Raw genomic sequence first — 23,024 nt, 5'->3', positions numbered from 1 at the left:
TTCAACCTGAAAACAGTCGATTAGTCATGCTAGTTGCAGCACAGATTTTCATCCAATAGAATCTGCTGGGAGTCCATTTGCCCCTAACAAACCCAATTGATCGATTTCAGACATTTAATCAACTATTTTCCAATCAAGGAGAGACCAATCGCTTGCCGTAATCAAGCCTTTATGAAGCTGTGTATGGTCAAGCTTAGGTGTGAGGAGAAAACCCAACTCTGTGACCCTTTCAGAACCCCTATGTGATAGACGGCTTTCATTGACCAACGAGGAGAGTTCAGCTCGCTTTGCTCTCAGCTCCACTTACATCTGCTGCATTCTGTGCTATTGCTGAAAATGTAGACCTGTTTCCCACCGCAGGCGATCTCTGATTATGTGACTTAAGCCTGGAACACACCTTGCAATTTATACTTCCGATTCCTATTTCCGACCGAGAGTGATCTGATCGGGCAAAATGTACACAACCTACCGATTCACCAGCAATTAGTCCAAAGCTCAAAAGCTCTTTTTCTCTATTGGAAGCAGTTTAAACAGGTTGGAAATTATGGCTTAAAATACTGGCCACCATCTCGTGTGTGTGTCCAATCCTGGTAGCACTGTTTTCCGCTCTGTCATTGTGAATTGATATCCAAATGGAAAAATGATCACATAAAAGAAAAAAAAAAAATCACACACATGTGTACGCTAGCTTTCTTTTATGTCCCATCTGAATATGGATCATATCTCTCGCTCAAGTAGCATGTGAAGTGAAAGTTACATGGTGTGTACCAGGACTTATATTGCCCTAAGCATCTCCAGGGCCACTTTAACCTTTTTAGGACTGGGCGGTTCTAGCCCCGTAAGGACCAGAGCTGTCCTTTCCCTAATGTGCCCTAGGATTGGCCCACAGAAATCACAGGGTCAGGAGCCAATGGAATGGGCTCCTGATCGAGATACGGAAGAACTGCTGTCATTGAGACAGCAGAGTAGGCAGGTGCAGCAACAGAACAGCGGTGCGAAAGGCAAAGGTGTTGTTACTGCGCGAAGGTGCAGGAACAGTAGGAATTTACCTCCTGTCGGAGCCGCGTAGCTACCAGCAGATTACAACTAAGTCGGTACGGAAGCGGTTAAAGCTTAACTTCAGCCAAAACTTTGATTTTATACAGAACTTTGCTGTGCAACAGTTCAGGACATTGTTTGTTTAAAATACTCATGTTCTGGTACACACCATGCAAATTTCACTTCAGATCCTATTTGAGCGAGTGATCACATTGATATTCAGATCCGACATTGAAAATATAGATCGGTGCTACATAAATGCATAATGATAACAGTGATAGGAAGGTTTAGAACTTCTGGCAGGCTGATGTTTGTGCTGCAGTTCTTGGACAGATTTGTTGCATGCTGGTGACACCCACAGCTCTGATGTCACTGGCATGGGGAAAAAATAAAAAATCAGTGGAAACCTCACAGAAACCAGCAGCAACCTGGCAGAGGTTCCAGTCCTCCCTCACAAGTAAAACTGGATGTTTACCTTCCATTCCTGCAATAAAAACACACAATACCCCTATTCTACTGTATCCAGAAAGATGAAAACATAAAAAAACAAAAAAACACTAATAGATCCTCTGGCCATAACTTTTAGTTTATCACAAAGTGATACATCTGAGGTGGTTAGTGCTGTCCGTCATTTTGTTATCGCCTGTCCCAGTCACACAATTGTGGGGCATGAGAAGATATCATTCTAACAGGGATGCAGACAGTAATAAAAAGCCCTTTTCACTCATGCAGTAAAGGGTGAGAGTAGTGGCGACCTTCGCAATGCTCTGTTGCCCGTGACTTATACTCAACTTCCTGTCTGAGTGGCAAGATCATAGAAAACAGGAAATGAAGGGAGACCTTGCTGAGGCAGGTACAAATGGCAATAAAAACATAGGCTCTATTCCCTTTTCCACATTTTCCAAAAATAAAATAATTTGGCCCAGATATCCCTTTAAGCTCGCCAAAAAGGACACCATGGGCTGCAACCAATCTGTTAAACACACTTACACGTCCCAAGCTCAGCACCTACAAATCCATTTTCCTTTCATAGGATGAATCCAAATACCACAGGTGACAAATCACATCACCACTGGGCCTTCCTGAACAGCGGGGGTGGGGAACACAAGGAATAAAACGTCAAGGAGAACGGAGACCACCAGGGGGAGCTCCTTCCCAATCCTCAGTATCTCCAGGCGGAGCAGAATTCAGCCAGGAAAGGTTCTTCCAGCTCTATGCTGCGTGTGAATCCGAAGGACAAAAGTACATAAAATAAGTGAGGTTCGTAATGCTGGTTCATTTGTAATACAAAGAAAGGGTCCATGTCTTTGTTATATAGACAAGTCCGGCAGGGCGGAGGCAGATTGTCAGTCTCTGTTGGTGTTATTAGCGGAGAAGGCATGGAGGTTCCCCATCTGACTCAGACCGCTCTGGATGTGCGCTACGTGGATTTCCACATTATTCTGAAAACAGCTGCAAGACAGAAGAACACACAGGAGCGATCACAGTCTGATGTCACAAAGCTTTACTCAGGAACATAGCTGTCTGGAGAGGATATCCATCAGCCAATAGGAGCTGCTACAGCTAAAACTATACAGGAAGATAAGGGTAGGTTCAACTGCGCATGCATGGCCCGTCTGCACACCTCTCTCAGGGACCGTTCTGCACATGCACGGTTCTCAAAAGAATGAACCACATGGCGGCGTGTGTGAGATGGGCATGTGGACAGGCCACGCATGCGCACAACTCGTGCAGCTAACTGAGCCAACAGTGAGATTCAACTTCAGTATGGCATTTTTAGGTCTATTCAGTGTCACTTTAAATTAGGAAGCCTTAACCCCATTAGAGTCTGATTATTTACAGATTTTAGGGTCTAAAAGCGGGGCAATTTTTTTGCCGGCTTTTAGACCCAAAAACCTGGAAAAGAAAATCCCACGGCAGAGAGATCTGCAGCAGCCCAGCACTTACTCACCTCCCTGGGATCCAGCGCTGCAGTTCTCTTTCCGTCCTCTGGTTGATGCTGTAACCCTGTAGTGAGATCGCAGTCCGTCATGATGACAAATGGCAATCTCACCCGAGGGATGCAGAGACTCTGAGGACAGGAAAGAGAATGGCTGCCAGCATCTGGATCCCCCGTGAGCTGGGTGAAAACGCCCGCTGCGCACATTACTCTGCACAGTCTTGCAGGCAGCTACCACGAGTCACGCTTGGGGTTACCGCTCCTGGCTTGTTTTTTCCACCCCGAGCCTGACTCGTGATAACCACCAAGGAGGTTAAAAAAACCACTATAGCAAACAAAGTAAGCAGTTAAAATCTGGCAGGTTTTGGACTAGTCCATCTCCTCGTGAAGAATTCTCAAGGTTTTGTTTTCAAAATAATTGCCTAAACAGCAATTGCTAGGTCCAATGGTGCCCACACATAGTACAATTTTTTAATTTTATTTAGATTAGATTATTTTGTTTGATTTTTCCATTAGATCAAATATAAAGATTTTTCCAACAGATCAGGTTTTTATTGAAAAAAAAAAAATGGGGTAATCATTTGTTTTTCTTGATAAGAAAAAAAATTATTTTGAACTTTCATTGTTTTTTATTGTACCATGTATGGGCACCATCACTGCCAAACTAGTAAAATACCAGCCGGGAGGCTCACATGCATATTTTGTCAGTTAGATTTAGCAACTGCCATTCAGGAATTGCTTTTAAAAAACAAAAGCCCGAGAATCTTCCTTGTGGAGATGGACTAGACCAAAACCTGGCAGTTCTGTAAAATTTTAATGGCTCTCTTTTTTCTGTAGTGGTCCTTTAAAGGGAACCTAAACTAAAAAGGATATGGATTTTTCCTTTTAAAATACCAGTTGCCTGACTCTCCTGCTGATCCTGTTTCTCTAATACTTTTAGCCACAGCCCCTGAACAAGCATGCAGATCAGGTGATCTGACTGAAGTCAGACTGGATTAGCTGCATGCTTCTTTGAGGTGTGCGATTCATCCACTACTGCAGTCAAAGTGTTCAGCAGAACTGCCAGGCAACTGGTATTGTTTAAAAGGAAACATCCATATCCCTCTCAGTTGAGGTTCCTTAACTATTTGACATTCCTGGACGTGAAACTCACGTCCAGGAAGCCATGTGCGCTCCTGCGCATGCACGCGCGCTCCCGGCCCGCGGTTTGTTAGCCAGCGAATCAGTGAATCGGGCAACGGTGCCCGATCACTGATTCCTCTCCCCCGCAGAAAAAGCGACAGCTTGTCTCGGAAGCTACGCTTTTTCTGCTTCCTATGTTCCCCTACGTCGCTCTAAGCGTACGTGTTATGCTTAGAGTGACGTCACTGTAAACAAACTCATGGCTGCCATCTTGTGGCCAAAAAGTAAACTACAGCTAAATGTTAAATAAAAATACACATATTTACAAAAAAAAAATACAATTTAAATCCCACCCTCCCAAAAATACCCACATAAAATGTTTAATTAAATTAAAAAAAAACAAAAAAAAAAAACACAAATATTTACCTAAGGGTCTAAACTTTTTAAATATTATCGCAAATTCTTTCTGTTTTAGGAAAGCAAACTTTTGTTTTTCTTAACATCTTAGTAAGGGGGCTTTTAGGACCATTGTAGTCCCTTACACACCCCAATGAGTTCTGGGTCACCATGAGCTTGCTGGTTAGTCTGTGCCTCTCGGATTTACAAGCCCTACCCCATAGAGCCAAATTAATCCATGCCATGCACTGATGAGGATCAAACAATCCGAAACAGCCTGTATGCATGTTGGATTATTATGGCTCTGTACACATTAACAAGCTGACACATCATTGCATTCCAGCGGTTCTGGAGGTGTGTTTAGCTTCTAAGGGTACAATGGTTAATTTGCATATATTCAGCAGTGGTGCCTGGGAGACATCTCGAGCTCACTCTAACCTGAATTATCGCAAATTCTTTCTGTTTTAGGAAAGCAAACTTTTGTTTTTCTTAACATCTTAGTAAGGGGGCTTTTAGGACCATTGTAGTCCCTTACACACCCCAATGAGTTCTGGGTCACCATGAGCTTGCTGGTTAGTCTGTGCCTCTCGGATTTACAAGCCCTACTCCATAGAGCCAAATTAATCCATGCCATGCACTGATGAGGATCAAACAATCCGAAACAGCCTGTATGCATGTTGGATTATTATGGCTCTGTACACATTAACAAGCTGACACATCATTGCATTCCAGCGGTTCTGGAGGTGTGTTTAGCTTCTAAGGGTACAATGGTTAATTTGCATATATTCAGCAGTGGTGCCTGGGAGACATCTCGAGCTCACTCTAACCTGAATTATCGCAAATTCTTTCTGTTTTAGGAAAGCAAACTTTTGTTTTTCTTAACATCTTAGTAAGGGGGCTTTTAGGACCATTGTAGTCCCTTACACACCCCAATGAGTTCTGGGTCACCATGAGCTTGCTGGTTAGTCTGTGCCTCTCGGATTTACAAGCCCTACTCCATAGAGCCAAATTAATCCATGCCATGCACTGATGAGGATCAAACAATCCGAAACAGCCTGTATGCATGTTGGATTATTATGGCTCTGTACACATTAACAAGCTGACACATCATTGCATTCCAGCGGTTCTGGAGGTGTGTTTAGCTTCTAAGGGTACAATGGTTAATTTGCATATATTCAGCAGTGGTGCCTGGGAGACATCTCGAGCTCACTCTAACCTGAATTATCGCAAATTATTTCTGTTTTAGGAAAGCAAACTTTTGTTTTTCTTAACATCTTAGTAAGGGGGCTTTTAGGACCATTGTAGTCCCTTACACACCCCAATGAGTTCTGGGTCACCATGAGCTTGCTGGTTAGTCTGTGCCTCTCGGATTTACAAGCCCTACTCCATAGAGCCAAATTAATCCATGCCATGCACTGATGAGGATCAAACAATCCGAAACAGCCTGTATGCATGTTGGATTATTATGGCTCTGTACACATTAACAAGCTGACACATCATTGCATTCCAGCGGTTCTGGAGGTGTGTTTAGCTTCTAAGGGTACAATGGTTAATTTGCATATATTCAGCAGTGGTGCCTGGGAGACATCTCGAGCTCACTCTAACCTGAATTATCGCAAATTCTTTCTGTTTTAGGAAAGCAAACTTTTGTTTTTCTTTTTAAATATCTATGTAAAGATGAAATATTTCAATTTTTTTTTTTTTATTATAAGCTTGTAAATAGTGATGAATGCAAAATGGAAAAAATGCACTTTTATTTCCAAATAAAATATTGTTGCCATACATTATGATAGGGACATAATTTAAACGGTGTAATAACCGGGACAACAGGGCATATACAATACGTGAGTTTTAATTATGGAGGCATGTTTTATTTTAAAACTATAATTGACGAAAAGTGAGAAAAAATGTTTTCCGTTTTTTTCTTATTCTTCCTTTTAAAATGCATTTACAGTAAAGTGGCTCTTAGTAAAATGTACCCCCCAAAGAAAGCCTAATTGGTGGCGGAAAAAACAAGATATAGATCAGTTCATTGTGATAAGTAGTAAAGAAAGTTATAGGCTAATGAATGGGAGGTGAACATTGCTCGGATGCATAAAGTGAAAAACGACTGACTGCGAACTGGTTAAGCTTGTGATAGTTATAGTGAGGCTACAGGTCCGTACACACGCCGGACTTTAGGCAACGACGGGTCCGTCGTTGCCTCCCGCTGGGTGGGCGTGCCAGCGACAGTCCGGCGTGTGTACGCTCTGTCGTCAGACTGATACGGCTGTTCCTGAGCGATCCGCCGGGCGGATCGCTCAGAAACAGCCGTATCAGTCTGACGACAGAGCGTACACACGCCGGACTGTCGCTGGCACGCCCACCCAGCGGGAGGCAACGACGGACCCGTCGTTGCCTAAAGTCCGGCGTGTGTACGGACCTTACTGCTGATTAAGATCGTATAGGATAAAGTATAATAATAAATAAAATCATCTCATAATCAAAGATCCTTTTTATTCCTATGTCTCTGCAAGGCTTTAGGCAAAACGTACCTGATGTTTGAAGGGCTTATAGAAGTCTTTATATCGTTGATGGAATCCGTTAACGACTTGAATTCAAATGAGTTGAGGTCCCCTCCTTCCGCCAGACACTGCAGAGGAAACAGCGCAGTCAGCCAATCATTCTACAAACACTGGGGAGACCACAGAAGGTGGCGGTTGTGAACAATGAATGGTCTTACTTTGATCTGTAAGAGGATGGCAGTGAGCCGGGATATGAGCTCTATGTGGCTCTCTGTCTGTACACACGGCTGCCCATTGGACGTGTTGGCTTGCCGCACCATCTCCTGAGCCTCGTCCTCACAGCGTCGCCTCATGTCTGTCGGCTGATTTGCAGGCTGAAGTCCCTGATCTGGAGCAAGCTGTGGAAATTAAATTCATACACTGCAAATCCATGCTGTACAAAAATGAATTGACAACCCAACCATATTCACTCCATTGGCTGCAGAGTAGGCTGAAGTACTTATAGGTATTTGCAAAGGAATCAGGAGTGAAGAGGAACAATTGGCAACCAGGGAAGGGGAGAGGAAACATTTAAAAAGCACAGTTTTCAATAAGGGAGCATTTTAAAAGCACATTTTGCACTACATGTTGCACAATATACTACAGTTCAATAATGGAGGCGACAGGCGAGCATCTTAAAATGGGGCTAAAGATCAGTACTGCATTATTCATTAGAGAAAGCACTTACCTCATAGCAGTACTGCTGAACCTTGTGAAGAACTTTATTGAGGTCCTTGTTGAGTTGCTCCAGTTCCAGGACAAGCGTTGCGTATCGCCGCTGAAACTCAATGCTGATAGGAGCCGAGTACGACTTCTGTCAGAAGAAAAAAAACAACAACAATATGACTCGATGCTCTCGTCCACGTTTCCATGCGACTTCCTCTTGCTCAGGTCTACAGCGCAAGTAAAAGGTGGCCACCCGGCAGGCCCAGATTCACCTCACAGGAGCCGATAGGCACAGATGTCCTGGCACCTTAGACTTTGCCCTCCATGAACCTAGAAACCCCTCTGAATCGCACCACAAGTGTGTCCCAGCTGTCACTTCTACCGTAATTCCCTTGCCTGTCATAGGTAGCTACAGATTCCCCTTAGTATTAGGTAGCCGGATGTACCCTCAAAATTATGTAACTAGAGGTGCCCCCAAGTATTAGGTAGCTAGAGTAACCTCAGTATTAAGTAGCTTGAGGTGCCCCCTGACTAAAGGAAGATTTTGTCAGTGGAATGCTGAGAACTGGGTGAGTAAACCAATTTATACTTTCATCAGGAATCTACATAGGGAAGGAGACACTCGGGTAGGGGAGTGAGCCGCCTTTCCATCATTAGGTGCTGTAGGCTCGTGCCTATGGTGCCTTATGATAAATCCGGCTCTACCAGCCGGTGTGGCAAAATGATTGATTTCTCTCTGAACAGAATCAATTTAGAGAGGAATCAATTCCTACCATACCACATCACATTGCAGGAAATCTATTGAAAAATCAATCAAAACGCAGCACTGCACTGGTTGATACAGTGCAATTGCTATGGGTCATCTATTAGCATTCTTGCCCCACCCAATTGATACAAATCTCCATCCTGTCCGATCGATAAAATTGATTGATTGTACGTAATCAATTTTTATCAATATATTGGGCAATATATCTCAGGCAGATTCCATTAGAGTAATCAAATTCACCTGGAATGGAATGGGGAAGTGACCACCTTTAGAGCTTGGAAGCAACTTTATTTAAAGTGATCCTGTAAAGAAAGGGATATGGAGGCTTCCCCGATGCAGGTGGTTTTGGCGCCGGTATGGCACTAATGCTATAGTGTAGTAATGGCTAACCTTGGCACTCCAGCTGTGACAAAACTACAAATCCCATCATGCCTCTGCCTCCCCGAGTTAAGCTTAGAGCTGTCAGAGTATTGCAATGCCTTATGGGACTTGTAGTTCCACCACAGCTGGAGTGCCAAGGTTAGCCATCACTGCTATAGTGTGTGGAGTGTGTAAGGGTAATTGGGGTTCCAACAATCGCTGGACCACAAATTACTTTTCCCTCTGAATTGTTAGGACTAGGAAGGGGAATAGTATTTAACGCTGCTGTGAATTTAAGCGGCAGCAGGCTAAGCCGGCAATAGGCAGCGGTAGGATATGTACGTGGCTGCCCAATTTATTTCCTACTAGCTGATGGCCCGGCGTTGCCCGGTTATGTTTTTGGCTGGTGTTGGCTCCGCCGACTTTTTCTAACCCTAACACACAATTACTCAAAGACCTAGTTTGTGAACTTTGTGGTCTTTGGCATCAATAATTTGCATTAAAATGAAACAAATCTAATTAGCTGTGGCTCCACCTCCTTTTCTGAATTTGAACCCCAGTCACCCAATGACCAACTGTACCAGGTTTGAGGCTTGTGCCATTAACAGTGTAAGAGTGGCAGCAATTAAATGTTCCCCTTGAAAATCAATCGGTGAATTTTGATTGGCTTTTGCAGGTTCCACCCACTTTTCCAAATATTAATCCCAGTCATCCAGTGACAAATTGTACAAAGTTTGAGAACCCTGCCATTAACCGTGTAAGAATGGCTGCCGTTTACATTTTCGCAGTGAAATTTGTATTTGTCTCTGCCCACTTTTTGGTTATGGGGATGAAAAGTATCCTGTGTGTTATTCCAGGTAATGTACTATGTGTGTGCCAAATTTCATTCAAATCTGTTCAGCTATTGTTGTGTGATTGAGTAACAAACATCCAAACTCTCACATTTTATAATATTAGTAAGATTAAACGATGCAGAATGCGGGGGTTTCCTGAGGACGTGTACAAAAAAGTGAACTTTGAGGCAAAACCGCTTTTCGCTGGGTTCACATCTTGGTGGCTTTTAACATTGCATTTGCTTGCGGTTTAAGAAATTGCGTCACAATAGGAGTATGAAATGCTCAGGACGGGTCAGAAAAAGCTGTGGCGTCCTTCACATCCCTGTCAGTACAGGGTCACTTTAAGAAGAGAAACTGACCAGGAAGGAGGAAGCTGAGCCTCACCAGTTTTTCCGCTTCTGTATTCATATCTTTTAACTGCTTGATGTGTTCTTTCTTGATCATAAGTATCTTCGATAACCTCGTCTGAAAGAAATAAATGTATTTGACACAGAAGCTGGAACAGCGGAGAGGTGAAAACTGCTAAGAAGTTGTGCCGGGTCAAGTGTTACAACAAAATCACTGGTTGTATGCGGTCTGGTGTTGGTCATGGAGAAAATCCAAGGATATAAACAAAAGTTGTTTAGGTTACACTTCTCAACATTATTATAGTACGTACCCCTTTATGGGAGGTAAGGCTTGCAGAGTCCCCCGTATTGTGATCATCTGAAGTACCCCTCGATGAAGACATATTTGTTAAGCTGGCCACACACCTAGCAATAGTGTGTGTGAGAGTGTGTGTGTGTGTGTGTGTGTGTGTGTGTGTGTGTGTGTGTGTGTGTGTGTGTGAGAGAGAGAGAGAGTGTGTGTGTGTGTGTGTGTGTGTGTGAGAGAGAGTGTGTGTGTGAGAGTGTGTGAGTGTGTGTGTGTGTGAGAGAGAGTGTGTGTGTGAGAGTGTGTGAGTGTGTGTGAGTGTGTGTGTGTGTGAGAGTGTGTGAGAGTGTGTGAGAGTGTGTGAGTGTGTGTGAGTGTGTGTGTGAGAGTGTGTGAGAGTGTGTGAGAGTGTGTGAGAGTGTGTGAGAGTGTGTGAGAGTGTGTGTGTGTGTGTGTGAGTGAGTGAGAGAGAGTGTGTGAGTGAGTGTGTGTGTGTGTGTGTGTGTGTGTGTGTGTGTGTGTGTGTGTGTGTGTGTGTGAGTGAGTGTGTGTGTTGCCTCAACTACAGACAAATGTATGCCGTGTGTATGGGCCTTTAGTCTATCTTCCCTTACATCATTAGAAGTATGGGCACCTTTTTATATGTACATTCTTATAAAACATTTGTTTATGCTTTTACTGAACTAAAAATACTTATTCAGGCTCAATTATGCATCAATTATGCAAACTTAAAGACGTGTAACGAAAAAAACCAAAAAGCCGGGAGGGGGAAGACTCTGGATCCAAATGAGGCTTCCCCATCCTCCTAAGCCTCAGGCATCCAGTGTTGGCTCCCCTAGAAAAAAACAGCCAACATGGCTGTCGACTGCAGCGCAGTAGTACCTGCAATATTTACCTGCCGCAATCCAGCGCAGGCTCAGGCGGAAATAGGCTATCCCAAATGGGTCTGCTCTACTGCACAGGTGTGAGTCGCTAACGGTATTACCTAAGCGCTGCGTAATATGTTGACGTTTTATAAATACAATAAATAAATAAAATAAATAAATAATAAAACAACTTTTCTTATGTCATCGGATAAAACCACCAGGACATTCCAGCGCTGCTATTTGAAAAATGAAGAATGTGATCATGTGGCAAACAATCAACAGGAAGAGGAAGGTCGCTTACTGATGACATCAGTCTACTTACCACCTGAACAAGGAATTCCACCGGAAACCCCCCTATTGTGTTATTGTCTGTGCTGGACAATTTGCATTTCCAGGGAGATTGTGCCAGCAAGGGGTCACTTTCCTAAAATGTAGAATAAAGAGTAGGTGACAACCCAAAACAAAAGTCACAAGTACAAGCTGTTAATACTGCAGGGCTAATTTACAAAATATATTTAGCACCAGACATCAAATGTCAGGACGTTTTACACAAGTAGCTACAGGCAGACTCCCAATCGTTGGCTGGAGCTTGCTAGTGCTGGGCAGTGGCAGATGAGATGCGTTCACAACATGGAGGTACATCTTATGTAACATGAGGTAGAGGTTTCCCTACTGGGTAACCTTATGGGGTTGCAATTGTGGCCATTTGGATTCATCTAAGTGTAGCTGGAAGGTGCTTGCTTGCTAAATAGTAAACGGGCAAGTGTGTAATTCAGCTCAGTGTGCGAAAGAGGCCTAACAGAGCAGCCTGGCCTGGATTCATGAAACTCATCTACTAGAGCAGTGTTTCTCAACATTTTATTGGTATGAACCCCTTTTAAAACCCTGTACTCACAAAGTACCCCCTCACATGGTAAACATTATCACACGTACCCCTTGACAAATATATATTTAATCGTAGTACATTATAATTGGTTCTAAACCATTTCCAAGCATTTACTATTGCTTTTAATTAGCTAAAATACTAATTTGGTGCTGTTTAAGTAAGATTTATTTTCTAAAACTCTAAATTTATTTTTGGTCAAGTATATCAAGCCCGAGTACCCCCTAGAACCCTCAGAAGTACCCCCTGGGGTACGCGTACCACACGTTGAGAACCTAGGTACTAGAGCACCGATCTGCAAACTTGGCTCTCCAGCTGTTAAAGAGAGTCTGAAGCGAGAATAAATCTCGCTTCAGACCTCATAGTTAGCAGAAGCATGTGTGCCCCTGCTAAAACACCGCTATCCCGCGGCTTAACGGGGGTCCCTTCACCCCCAAATCCCCTCCGTACAGCGGGGGAGCGCTTCCGCATTGGGGCAGGGCTAACCGCCGCAGCACCTGTCAGACGCGTATCTCCGCCTCTCCCCCGCCCCTCTCAGGCTTCCTTCACTGAGAGGGGCGGGGGAGAGGCGGCGATGCGCTGAGAGGCAGGGCTGCAACCGTTAGCCCTGCCTCCAGGAAGACAAGATTTACGACCAACTCTACGACCAAGGTTTGCGGGGGTGGGTTTGGGGGTGAAGGGACCCCCGTTTAGCCACGGGATAGCGGCGTTTTAGCAGGGGCACACATGCCCCTGCTAACTATGAGCTCTGAAGCGAGATTTATTCTCGCTTCAAAGTCTCTTTAAGGAAATGCAAGTCCCACAATGCATTGCAGGAGTCTGACAGCCACAGTCATAATTCATAAAGGCAACTGCATTGTGGGACTTGTAGTTCCTGAACAGCTGGAGAGCCAATTTTGCAGATCACTGTTCTATGGCGATGACAACTAAAAGGTTACTGAACCTCAGTTTGTCCCTTACTAGTCACATGTAGTACCAATCCAGACTAGAACTGCAGTCACATGTCCACTAATATAGCAACCTTTCACCATTTTCCGATATGGTGCAAGTGAGGGCTAGAAGCTCTCGCCACTTAACTGAACATTTTTAAGAACTCCAGTCTAGGTGCTCTGCATCAGTTGGTGCGTTGTGGTGCAGAGTAACCGAGTGCAGCATCCCGATGTCCAGCATGCAGTGGGTTACAGCATAACATGTGTGTTAACAGAGGCAGTGAAGCATACTTTTTCATTGACTGTATGCCTCTCAACACAGCGCATGGGCAATATTATCCCAAGTTCTGCGAGTTACCCGATTAGCGTGACCGTTGCTATGATACCACGCATTACTAATGCATTACCATAACAGTGGTGGCACTCGAGGGGGAGGAGTTTGTATGTGTGTGTCTCTTGACACCCCCCCCCCCCCCTCGAGTAGCACAGATACCGACTGGTCTAGAATCATCATAAAGCCAGCTGGCCCAATATGGGGTTTTGCCTGGAAAGAGGACTGACTCCATACTTTGTCAAAAATGATGCACTTCTACACATTCCATTCTGTAAACCAGTGGCATGGATTCCCTCAGTACTCACCAGGATGGGCGACTGGACCGGATGTGGGTACTGTAACCGTGGAGGCGTCATGAACATTCGAGACGGCCGTTGTTTTTGTACAAAGGAAGCGATGGGCATGGTCTCATGGGGCTCATTGCTCTGAAAAATACAGTCCGGTTACAGATTTATGAAGGAACAAAAATACATTTAAAAAGGTCTTCAACCACCAAATATTTGCTAAAAGACCATTCATGAGAATAAGTAAAAAAAATAATAATTAGCACCTATACTAAAATAAATTCCCATTTTGTTATAACAGTGCAGCCCTTGGGGGTTGGGGGTGGAGATAGAGGGTTGAACTTACCCAGGAGCATTCAGCTTTAATCCGTCCCATGGCGCTTCCACAGTCACGGTCACGTGACTACCGCACTTCCTCCTTTCGGGTTGAAGGTGGAAGTGCGGTAGTCACATGACCGTGAATTGGAATGCAGCGTGGGACGCGCTGAGAATTAAAGCAGAAAGCTCCTGGGCAAGTTTAAAGTGAACCAGAGAAAAAGCACCCTCATGTACTTTACCATATATATCAGTTGGAAAATTAGAGAAAACACCTACCCTGCTCTCGGTTTCATTCTTCACTGCTCAACCTGCTTGTTATCAGCCCTGATAAAATCCCCGACTGACCATTCAGTCTGGCTTTGCTCAGGAATCATTATAGCGGAGTCTGTCTTCTCTGATGTCTTTTCAAGGCCAAGCCTGCCCCCTTCTGGCTCTGATATAATGACTCAGCTATAAGGATTCCAGAGCAAGGTCAGACTGAATGCTCAGTCCGGGATTTTATCAGGGCTGATAACATGCAGGCTGAGCAGTAAAGGATGACACAGAAAGCAGGGTAGGTGTTTTTTTCGAATGTTCCCACTGATATATATGGTAAAATACATGAGGGTGCTTCGTCTCTGGTTCACTTTAATTCTCCCCTGCCCTCCCGCTCAGATGTGCTAATTACCTGGATGAATACTGAATAAAACCTATTCGGATTCAATCCGTTGCTCATCCCTGCTCTCGGCAGGTCTTCTGTGTCCCGGTCACTTCTGATCACATGACATTACATACGATTGGGATCCAGGAGACCATGTCAGTGGTGCAGCACCACCTGCTGGTAGAAGAGGGGTTATTTTAGAGATTCTTCATCACCACTCTTCCACCACAGGGGTGGTGCTGCACCACTGGCATGGTCTCCTAGAACCCGATCATGTCATCCCATGTGACCGGAACAGAAGAGACCTGCCGGGAATATGTTGCGGGCACGGTGGAGGAAGAAGAAGCCATCTGGACAGGGATGTATCATCAGCTCTCCCTGCCGCCACCTCTACCTCACCGCCACATAACTCGCCGAGCCTGCCAGGCTGGGGAAGGCACAATTCCACAGCAGCAGGAAAATTTCAGCCCTGCAGCAAAAGTTTCTTTATTTAGCTGCTAAAGGGTTACTAAACAATGCCAGTTGCCTGGCAGCCCTGCTAATCTCTTTGGCTGCAGTAGTGTCTGAATCATCACACCAGAAACACACATGCAGCTAATCTAGTCAGACTTCAGTCAGAGCACCTGATCTGCATGCTTGTTCAAGGTCTGTGACTAAAAGCAATACAGGCAAAGAATCGGGACAGCCAGGCAATCTGCATTGTTTAAAAGGAAATAAATATTGCAGCCTCCATATAAGTCTCACTTCAGAGGATCAGTGCATATGAACGAAGAGTTGAGGCAGAATTATGCAAAATTCTTATCCACATTAATGGAGCCTGAAACACAATCAAGTTTTACCTCAGCTTAACTGGTTCGTTTTTAAGCTGCATAAACATGTATCAAATGTTTGCACAATTCCACATCAACTCAGAATTATATGCACTTGATTGACCATCCTTAGTGTCTAGGAATCGCACAAAAGCCAATTCTTATCCCAAAAACCTTTTTATTCTGTCGTATCCAACCATAAGAAAAGGTTCAGTGAGCAGTGTGTTCCCTGTAAACGGTAAAGTTGCACCACACGTTATGTGGCATATAGTGAAGCATACAGGCAATCAAAGTATGCTACACTGTACCAGTACCAATTTGCGGTAGTGCACTGCATGCAATGCATTGGAATGCCACATGCTGTTACATTGTCCCCACCGCACAGAACGTTGTATAGGTGGTGCACTGTGGAATCACAGCTGAACTTGCCGACTGTCACATGACCACTCCATGCCCCTGACGGCTCATGCTATGAAGATGGAGGGAAGAGGAGAAAAACAAGGACAGCAGGAGTCATCAGAAAGGGGCATGAGGGCTGATAATAAGGAAGTCAGCATGCAGGTGTGAGTGACCTGCAGGAGTTTTTCGTATGGCTGGACAAGACAGAAAGAAAGGTGTTCAGGGGTAATCAGCATTTATAATGCACTGCTGTTCCAGGATATAACAATACATTCACTAGCAGTGCCACTTTCCATCTGTTCTATTCACACAGCCACATCCTTTACCACATCATTACATTTCTTCTGTGTTTGCCGCCACATCTAGACCACATTACAACCACAGTCTCTGTACTCGTGTACTCAGCATTTTTGGTATTTTTATTTGTACAGCAGTTCCCACATATTCATAAAAGAGTAGCAGTCATCAAGTGTCCCCCCTCCTTTGTGCTTGGAAGAGGGGCAAGAAGACTACTTTTTTTACAGAACTTTAAAAAACTAAACACAGTGAACATTTGAGAAGTGGGCATAGCTCCCAACTGTGTCTCTTTTGGAGGGACAGTCCCTCTTTGGGAGCCCTGTCCCGCTGTCCCCCTTATTTGTCCCTCTTTCAGGACTTTGCCCCTTTTTCTAGGTAAATATATACATTTCTCTACTAAAAAAATTTGACTCAAAACTTTATTCCCATCCTTTAAATTGATATATTACTAATTTTAAAGTGTTAATATGAAGGAAAATGAACCAGGATAGAAAGGACCAGTGTGGTTTGAATTATAAAACATATTTTTCTTATGTACGGTAATCTTTATGGTAGGCGTGACTAGGGGTGATGGGGGTCTGATCACTGGTGTGGCAGGGGAGTGGCTTAAGTGTCCCTTTTTCTGATCTCAAAAAGTTGGAAGGTATGGAAATGCTTGGAGGCTTCCAGCACCTGACAATTACCACCCATGTGTATTATTGACAGCTTCTCAATGCCTGTGCGAATTATCCCTTTCTGTGTAGTATGACCAGGGCTGGTTCTCTCATGAAGCAAGGTGAAACATTTGCATCAGGCGCAGAGATTTCAGGGGCAGCATTTTTGTACTGTGCGTACTTTCCTGAGGAGGAATGGAGTGGCTGAAGGTGAGCAGTGTGTTTGTCACAGACTCACAGCCCGCCAGTGAGCGATTGTGTTGAGCTGCAACATGTCGTGAGAATATTAAATGGAGCAGAGTAAATTGTTGGGTGCTGTGCGATCATTCCAAATCGGGGTGGGGCACATCCTCAGAAGTTTGCCTCAAGCAGCAAAAAGTCTGGAACTGGCCCTGAGTACGTCCAACCATTAAGATCTCATGAACAAGGCTCTGATGTGCTCCAATAAGTCCCAGGGTTTTTCTAGACTTCCTGATTTAAAGGCCCAGCCACACCCACTCTGGCTCCCACTATGACTCCTCCCACCCGGTGCCCCATCTCTCTCTTGAACCCCTGGTCATGATCATCCTGCTGTTTTGCCTTCACCGACAACTTGGGCAGAGTTATGGATGGAGAAACCTCATCAGTCTCCTGTCCACCTAAAGCTTGCAGCTCCGGGGCTCACAGTCATGTGACCGCAGTGATGTTCCAAAGCAACCATGGTGAACTGCACAGCTGCAGGCAAGATGAAAAGACTGGAGTGAGGAGAGGTAGCTATGGTGACCGGCACACTTCCAACTCCTCTGCATGCATAGGGGGGCCCTGCACATAAACAGCGCATTTTCATTTTTTTTTTTTATAAAAAACAGTTTTAAATTATTTTTTTTAAAGCCATGATGCATGTGTACACTTGCAATATCACATATATTTATGACAATCAGAGCCTGTCTGCAAATGAACTTACCAGGACTTCATAGTCTGGGATTGTATGCGTGCCGAGTCCATTTCTATCAAACGTGACCCTGTAGGTAGAATTCTGGGTGTCTACAGCATCGATCTGACCAGTGAAAAGGCCGTCATGGATACCTCGTAACCGAGCTGAGGGAAGATGGAGAAGGATTAAAGCACTTCTATGCTAAGCAGTCATACCCTGGCTCATGCTCCCAGTGGTACACAGTATTATGTTGTGTCACACTAGTGTTGTTGTAGGAAGCAGTCTGAATTTAGTCCCGCACACTTACCAATAGCATTGGCTCTATGGTGGATTACCACTTGTGTTTAAATACACTGTCTCTAGGAAATTTCCTGAAGTGATATCTGAATTTCTGATGGACGGTGGTATGACAATCAACACAAACCCCACCCCTTTCCCAGTATGATGCAGATACAGGTGGTGCCTCTTGGCTGCACACACAACTTTCTTGTAATTCATATACAACAGCAATCTTTAATTATTAAAACATTTGTACCTGGAAATGTTTTAAAAAGTTATGGAAATGAGAATGCTTCTAAGGTGTGTGAGATGTTTTATTAATCTGCTACCTGTAACTTTTGTTCCAATGACCAGGGAGAGGGGGATCTCATCCGGGAGGTCCTTGTACTGGGACACGTCGGTGGCTTTTCTCTGCTGCAGAAGACGGATCCTCTGCCTCTTCTGCTCCAAAGCCGACCGCTCTTCCTCGAAGAACGCCGCAGAGCACCTGCACAGCAAACCACAATGTACATGTGACACATCGGAACCACAGGGTAAACCTCCTTCAGGCTAACTATAGGCAGATCTCTTTCTGTATCATAACCGCAAGTTTCCTAAATGACACTGTTGATAATGCCAACAACCATTCTGGATCCAAAAAGTCCTATAACCATTTTGTAAGAGAAGGACTACTTTGTATTTGTATCACTAAACGTGGTCATACATTTCCAGATGGCCACCAGATTTGATCATTAGATAGATCTCACTCTGATAGAATCTGATCAGAGATGGATATTTTACCTGCCACACACTACAATAGATTTCCAATAGATTTTACTGGCTGGGGTTCCATCAATCGCATATACACCTTATGTATCACAAGTACTTGTCTAGCTTCTGGCAGGCTGCATCCAGTAGCTCCTGGTCAGGAGAGTGGGAGTTCCTTACCCATCACAAAGCAGATCACCTGACCCAGCCCAACTCCTCCCACTGCTCAGAGGTCAACCGTGTGTGGCAAAAACTGTAAATTTATAAAAGCCATGTGTCCCTTTCATCACTGATTATTATTATTGAAATATATATATATATATATATATATATATATATATATATATATATATATATCCTGACCATAAGACGCACCTAAGTTTAAAGGACAAAAACCGGGGGGGGGGGGGGGGGGGGGGGGGGGGGGGGGAATATATACCAATCCTGGTGCATCCATGGTGAAGGGGCATCTTGTGGATTATGCCCCCTTTGTACCTCGTGTCTCCCTGTGCCCCCCATGTGTCCTCCTTTGTACCTCCCTGTCTCCTCCTCTATGCCCCTTTGTTCTCTGAATGGGCACTGTACAGCAAGTCCCCAACATTGCGCCGGGTTGGAGGTTGGTATTGGCAGGCGTTCACAAGTCAGGAACTCCCTGCATTTGGAGTATATAAGACACAATGACTCCCCCCCCCCCCCACACACACTTTTGGGGGAGAAAGTGTGAGTTAGTCCAAAAATAAAGTAAGCAATGATATCTAGGCACACAGACCACTTTATCATTGTAATTTGGTGAATGAACAATGCAGTAGAAATATGAAAACTAGTGTCAAAAGTCTAACTGATGAACACGATAGCAATAAACTTGCCCCATTTCTCCTTGTGGGGGATGCACAGATTTCCTTACCATGTATACGCACCGATAAGCCCTCCTCTGCGCATGTACCGACCCCCCACACACTTGTGCCCTAAAAAAGGTCAATAGCTATATCCTGTAAATTGGCCAACTACCCAATGTGCCGCCATCTCCCCCATGCATAGTGCTGGATCGTGCCAGCGGATGCAGGGTGCGCTGAGAAACATGCCGGAGTATGTATAGCTACCTGTCCTCGCTCCGGCTTAAATCCTCTGGTGCAGCTTTCCAAACGGGCCGCTAGATGCTCCATCGTGCACTATGCATAGCCCCCCCCACACGTCGCCGGCAGTTTATCTCCCGCAGGTTGGCTGACTCCCCAAAATTTGGGTGTAAAAAAAATGTTGGCCTATCTGTGACGATATATGTAAATTCCTGGCCTGTGAATTACTAGTGAAGAGCAAAACAAAACACCTAATTTGCCAGTTGTCCTCACGCAGGAAGCGGAGATCAGCAAACCCGTGAGCAGTTTGTTCACACCTGTGGGACACAGCAGCGTTAAATACTGCAGCAGTGCTGTACTGACTACACAGACTTCAGGAGGAAGCTTGGCAGTGAAAGAGATGAATATCTACTGAACGGTGCTGTAAATAGTATGTAGGAACTGGAGATTACAGTGAGGAACTTGAAGTGCTGCTGCTCAGTTCAGGTACACCTTAATTATTATTAACCCCTGCAGCTCACCTTCGCGGCTTCCCCATAAGCCGCCGGATTTTGCCCCATTCCACCCTGGTGAGTTTCCTGGTCTTAAGATTGGGGAAGGATTCTTTCAGACACACACAGAAATCATTATCGCCTTCAAACAGGGGCCTGCAAACAAGAAACAGAAGACAAGACAGATGTGTTTAATCACACCTACAGTGCTGCGTAATATGTTGCCATTTTGCTTTACGTATATAAAAGGAAAAAGCTGTTACTCTGTGTCTATACCGATTGATGATAACCAGCCGCAGTGTGTGCCGATTCCTGATTTACAACTGTGATTTTAAATGGTTCCCACCACTTCTACATTTACATGTGGTCTCTATAATTCTTATCATCTCTCTGCAGTGGTTATGATCTGTGTGATGCTCTGCCTGACCTGCTGGTGGCACCGTCTTCCAAACGGCTGACTTTCTCCACCTGTGCCTTTTTTCCATCCACAATTAGCTTGCAGTTCCAGCCTTTATTTGCAGGCGTTACCGGAGTTGCAAACTAGTCTGGACTTCCACCTCCCACCAGCAGATGTCCTCCCACTATTCTCAGCCCCATTATATGCAATCAACTGACATCTGTTTTTCTCCTATTTAAAGTGTACCTTTAAAAAGACTAACGAAAAAAAAAAGTTCCCCTGGGGGGTAGTCCCCTAGGTAGGGGGAAGCCTCTGGATCCTATCGAGGCTTCCCCCGTCCTCCTGTGTCGCACGGCGGTCTCGCTGCAGCCCACAAAACGCACAGCCAACAATTTGTCAGGCTGTGTAAGATTTACCTTTTCTGGCTCCAGCGGGGCCGCGGTTGTGGCTCTCCGCTCGGAAATAGCCAAACTCGAGCAGGTCCGCTCTACTACATGGGCGCAGGAGACTTCCGCCTGCGCAGTAGAGCGGACTGACAGATCGGCTATTTCCGCCTATCTCCGACCGGAGAGCTGACACTGCGCCTGCGCTGGAGCCGGGAAGGTAAATATTTACATCCCCACCGTTCCCGGAGCTTTAATCGCTGCCACCGTGGGACACAGGACGATGGGGAAAGCCTCGATAGGATCTGGAGGCTTCCCCCACCCGAGGCGAGTACCCGCCTGGGGAAACTTTTCTTAGTTACAGATTTTCTTTAAAGTGGAACTACAGTCATTACATAAACAAATGTCAATCTCTGCAGCAAATATATATATTTTTATTTGTTTTAAAGCTTAAAAACCTTCCTTTCCCTGTGGTCACATGATTTATGACTACAGGAAGCTGACCAAGTTCACTGTTGGGAATAAAGTTCAGCGTCCTGTAGGCATAATCATGTGACTAGAGCACACAGAAAGGGAGTCTTTTTAGCCTTTATAACCCCAGCGATGCTATCTATTTAATGCAACAGTAAGTGCAAGGAATTTTAGACAGAATATGTGAGATTGTAGATCAGCGTGAACTATTAGGTCACCAGACCTAAAAGATTACACACTGCTGTGTAGTCTTATGAGCCGCATCTGACATTCTCTCAGGAATGACGGTACTCACTTGTCGATATTAGAATAAAACCACTCGTATATACACCATTTGTGCGCTTTGGGCAGTTTCAGGAGGTTCCGTAGCCTGTAGCCAATTTTCTGTGACGCCTTCTTCACTGGGGTAGTTGTGGTGGATGTAAACTTCTAAAAGGAAAACAAATGTATTTCAGAGCACAGAGTAACTATAAGGTTTAGGTAGGTATAGGGAAGGTTTATTAAAATATTACAAATATAAAAACCCAGGGACTGAGGGCCTGCCACAGCAGACAATTCCCAAGCAATCTGGTATCATTCCTCCCCTTATACAAAAAAAGAGCAAATTAATCCCGGATCAATGCATTTCAGTAAGCATCCAGCAGGGGGCAGATCAGCAAAGTGACAGGTGAGGAAACCAGTTTCATCATTATCTCTTTTTGTAGACCTCAAGCCTGCATCATAGGAAACCTGAAATGAGAAGGATCTGGAGGCTGCCACATTTATTTCCTTTTAAAGAGGAACTCCAGTGAAAATAGTGTAATAAAAAAAGTGCTTCATTTTTACAATAATTATGTATAAATGATTTAGTCAGTGTTTGCTCATTGTAAAATCTTTCCTCTCCCCGATTTACATTCTGACATTTATTACATGGTGACATTTTTACTGTGGGCAGGTTATGTAGCTGCTGCTAGCTGTTTTGGCTGTTACAGACAGCTGTAAACAGCCATTTCCTGTCTGTGAACATTGTTACATTGTGGCAAACTGTCAAAATTACCTCCGTCCCCAGAGCTTCTTGTGGGAGGGGTTTCACCACAATATCAGCCATACAGCGCCCCCTGATGGTCTGTTTGTGAAAAGCAATAGATTTCTCATGTAAAAGGGGGTATCAGCTACTGATTGGGATAACGTTCAATTCTTGGTTGGAGTTTCTCTTTAACCTCCTCTGCGTTTCACGCACGAGTTTTGTACCATAAGTTGAACAATTTTTATGAAGCGTTCCTTTATATTGTAAGCATTTTTTTGCGGACTGCTTGCAAGTAGCAGTTATGCAAGCATGTGCACAATAGAAAAAATAACTTTTTATAATTTAACTTTTATTTTTTGTTTTAATGTTTTGTCCTTTCTTTTTTACACATACACTTAGAATTTTTTTAATTGGATCCAATACAGGTGTTTGTATTGCAACCAATAAAAAGAATTGAATTTGCCACACAGAGTCATCACAGAGACACGCCAGTGGACATGAGATCTCTAAGGTACAAGAAGTAACGAAGGAGGAAGAACGGAGATCGCTGCTG

General features: G+C 44.4%; 1 protein-coding gene across 1 annotated transcript in view; it reads right to left on the bottom strand.

Moving 5' to 3' along the window:
- Nucleotides 1-1,603: 1,603 nt before the first annotated feature.
- LIN9 (lin-9 DREAM MuvB core complex component) overlaps nt 1,604-23,024 on the bottom strand; it is a 54,755-nt gene continuing 33,334 nt past the window's right edge. Inside the window, exons 5-15 of the mRNA XM_068232820.1 lie at nt 21,761-21,894; nt 20,245-20,370; nt 18,233-18,390; nt 17,655-17,788; nt 13,617-13,736; nt 11,488-11,589; nt 10,051-10,131; nt 7,727-7,852; nt 7,218-7,397; nt 7,030-7,127; nt 1,604-2,490 (exon numbers count right to left, since the gene is read on the bottom strand). Of these exons, the coding sequence (XP_068088921.1) occupies nt 2,385-2,490; nt 7,030-7,127; nt 7,218-7,397; nt 7,727-7,852; nt 10,051-10,131; nt 11,488-11,589; nt 13,617-13,736; nt 17,655-17,788; nt 18,233-18,390; nt 20,245-20,370; nt 21,761-21,894 (1,365 nt within the window). The 3' untranslated portion in view covers nt 1,604-2,384. The remainder of the gene's footprint in view (nt 2,491-7,029; nt 7,128-7,217; nt 7,398-7,726; nt 7,853-10,050; nt 10,132-11,487; nt 11,590-13,616; nt 13,737-17,654; nt 17,789-18,232; nt 18,391-20,244; nt 20,371-21,760; nt 21,895-23,024) is intronic.

The sequence above is a fragment of the Hyperolius riggenbachi genome, chromosome 4, assembly GCF_040937935.1.
Source record: "Hyperolius riggenbachi isolate aHypRig1 chromosome 4, aHypRig1.pri, whole genome shotgun sequence".
Lineage (NCBI taxonomy): Eukaryota > Metazoa > Chordata > Amphibia > Anura > Hyperoliidae > Hyperolius > Hyperolius riggenbachi.
The sequence above is the reverse complement of the archived record's forward strand: the minus strand, read 5'-3'. Positions and strand labels throughout refer to the sequence as shown.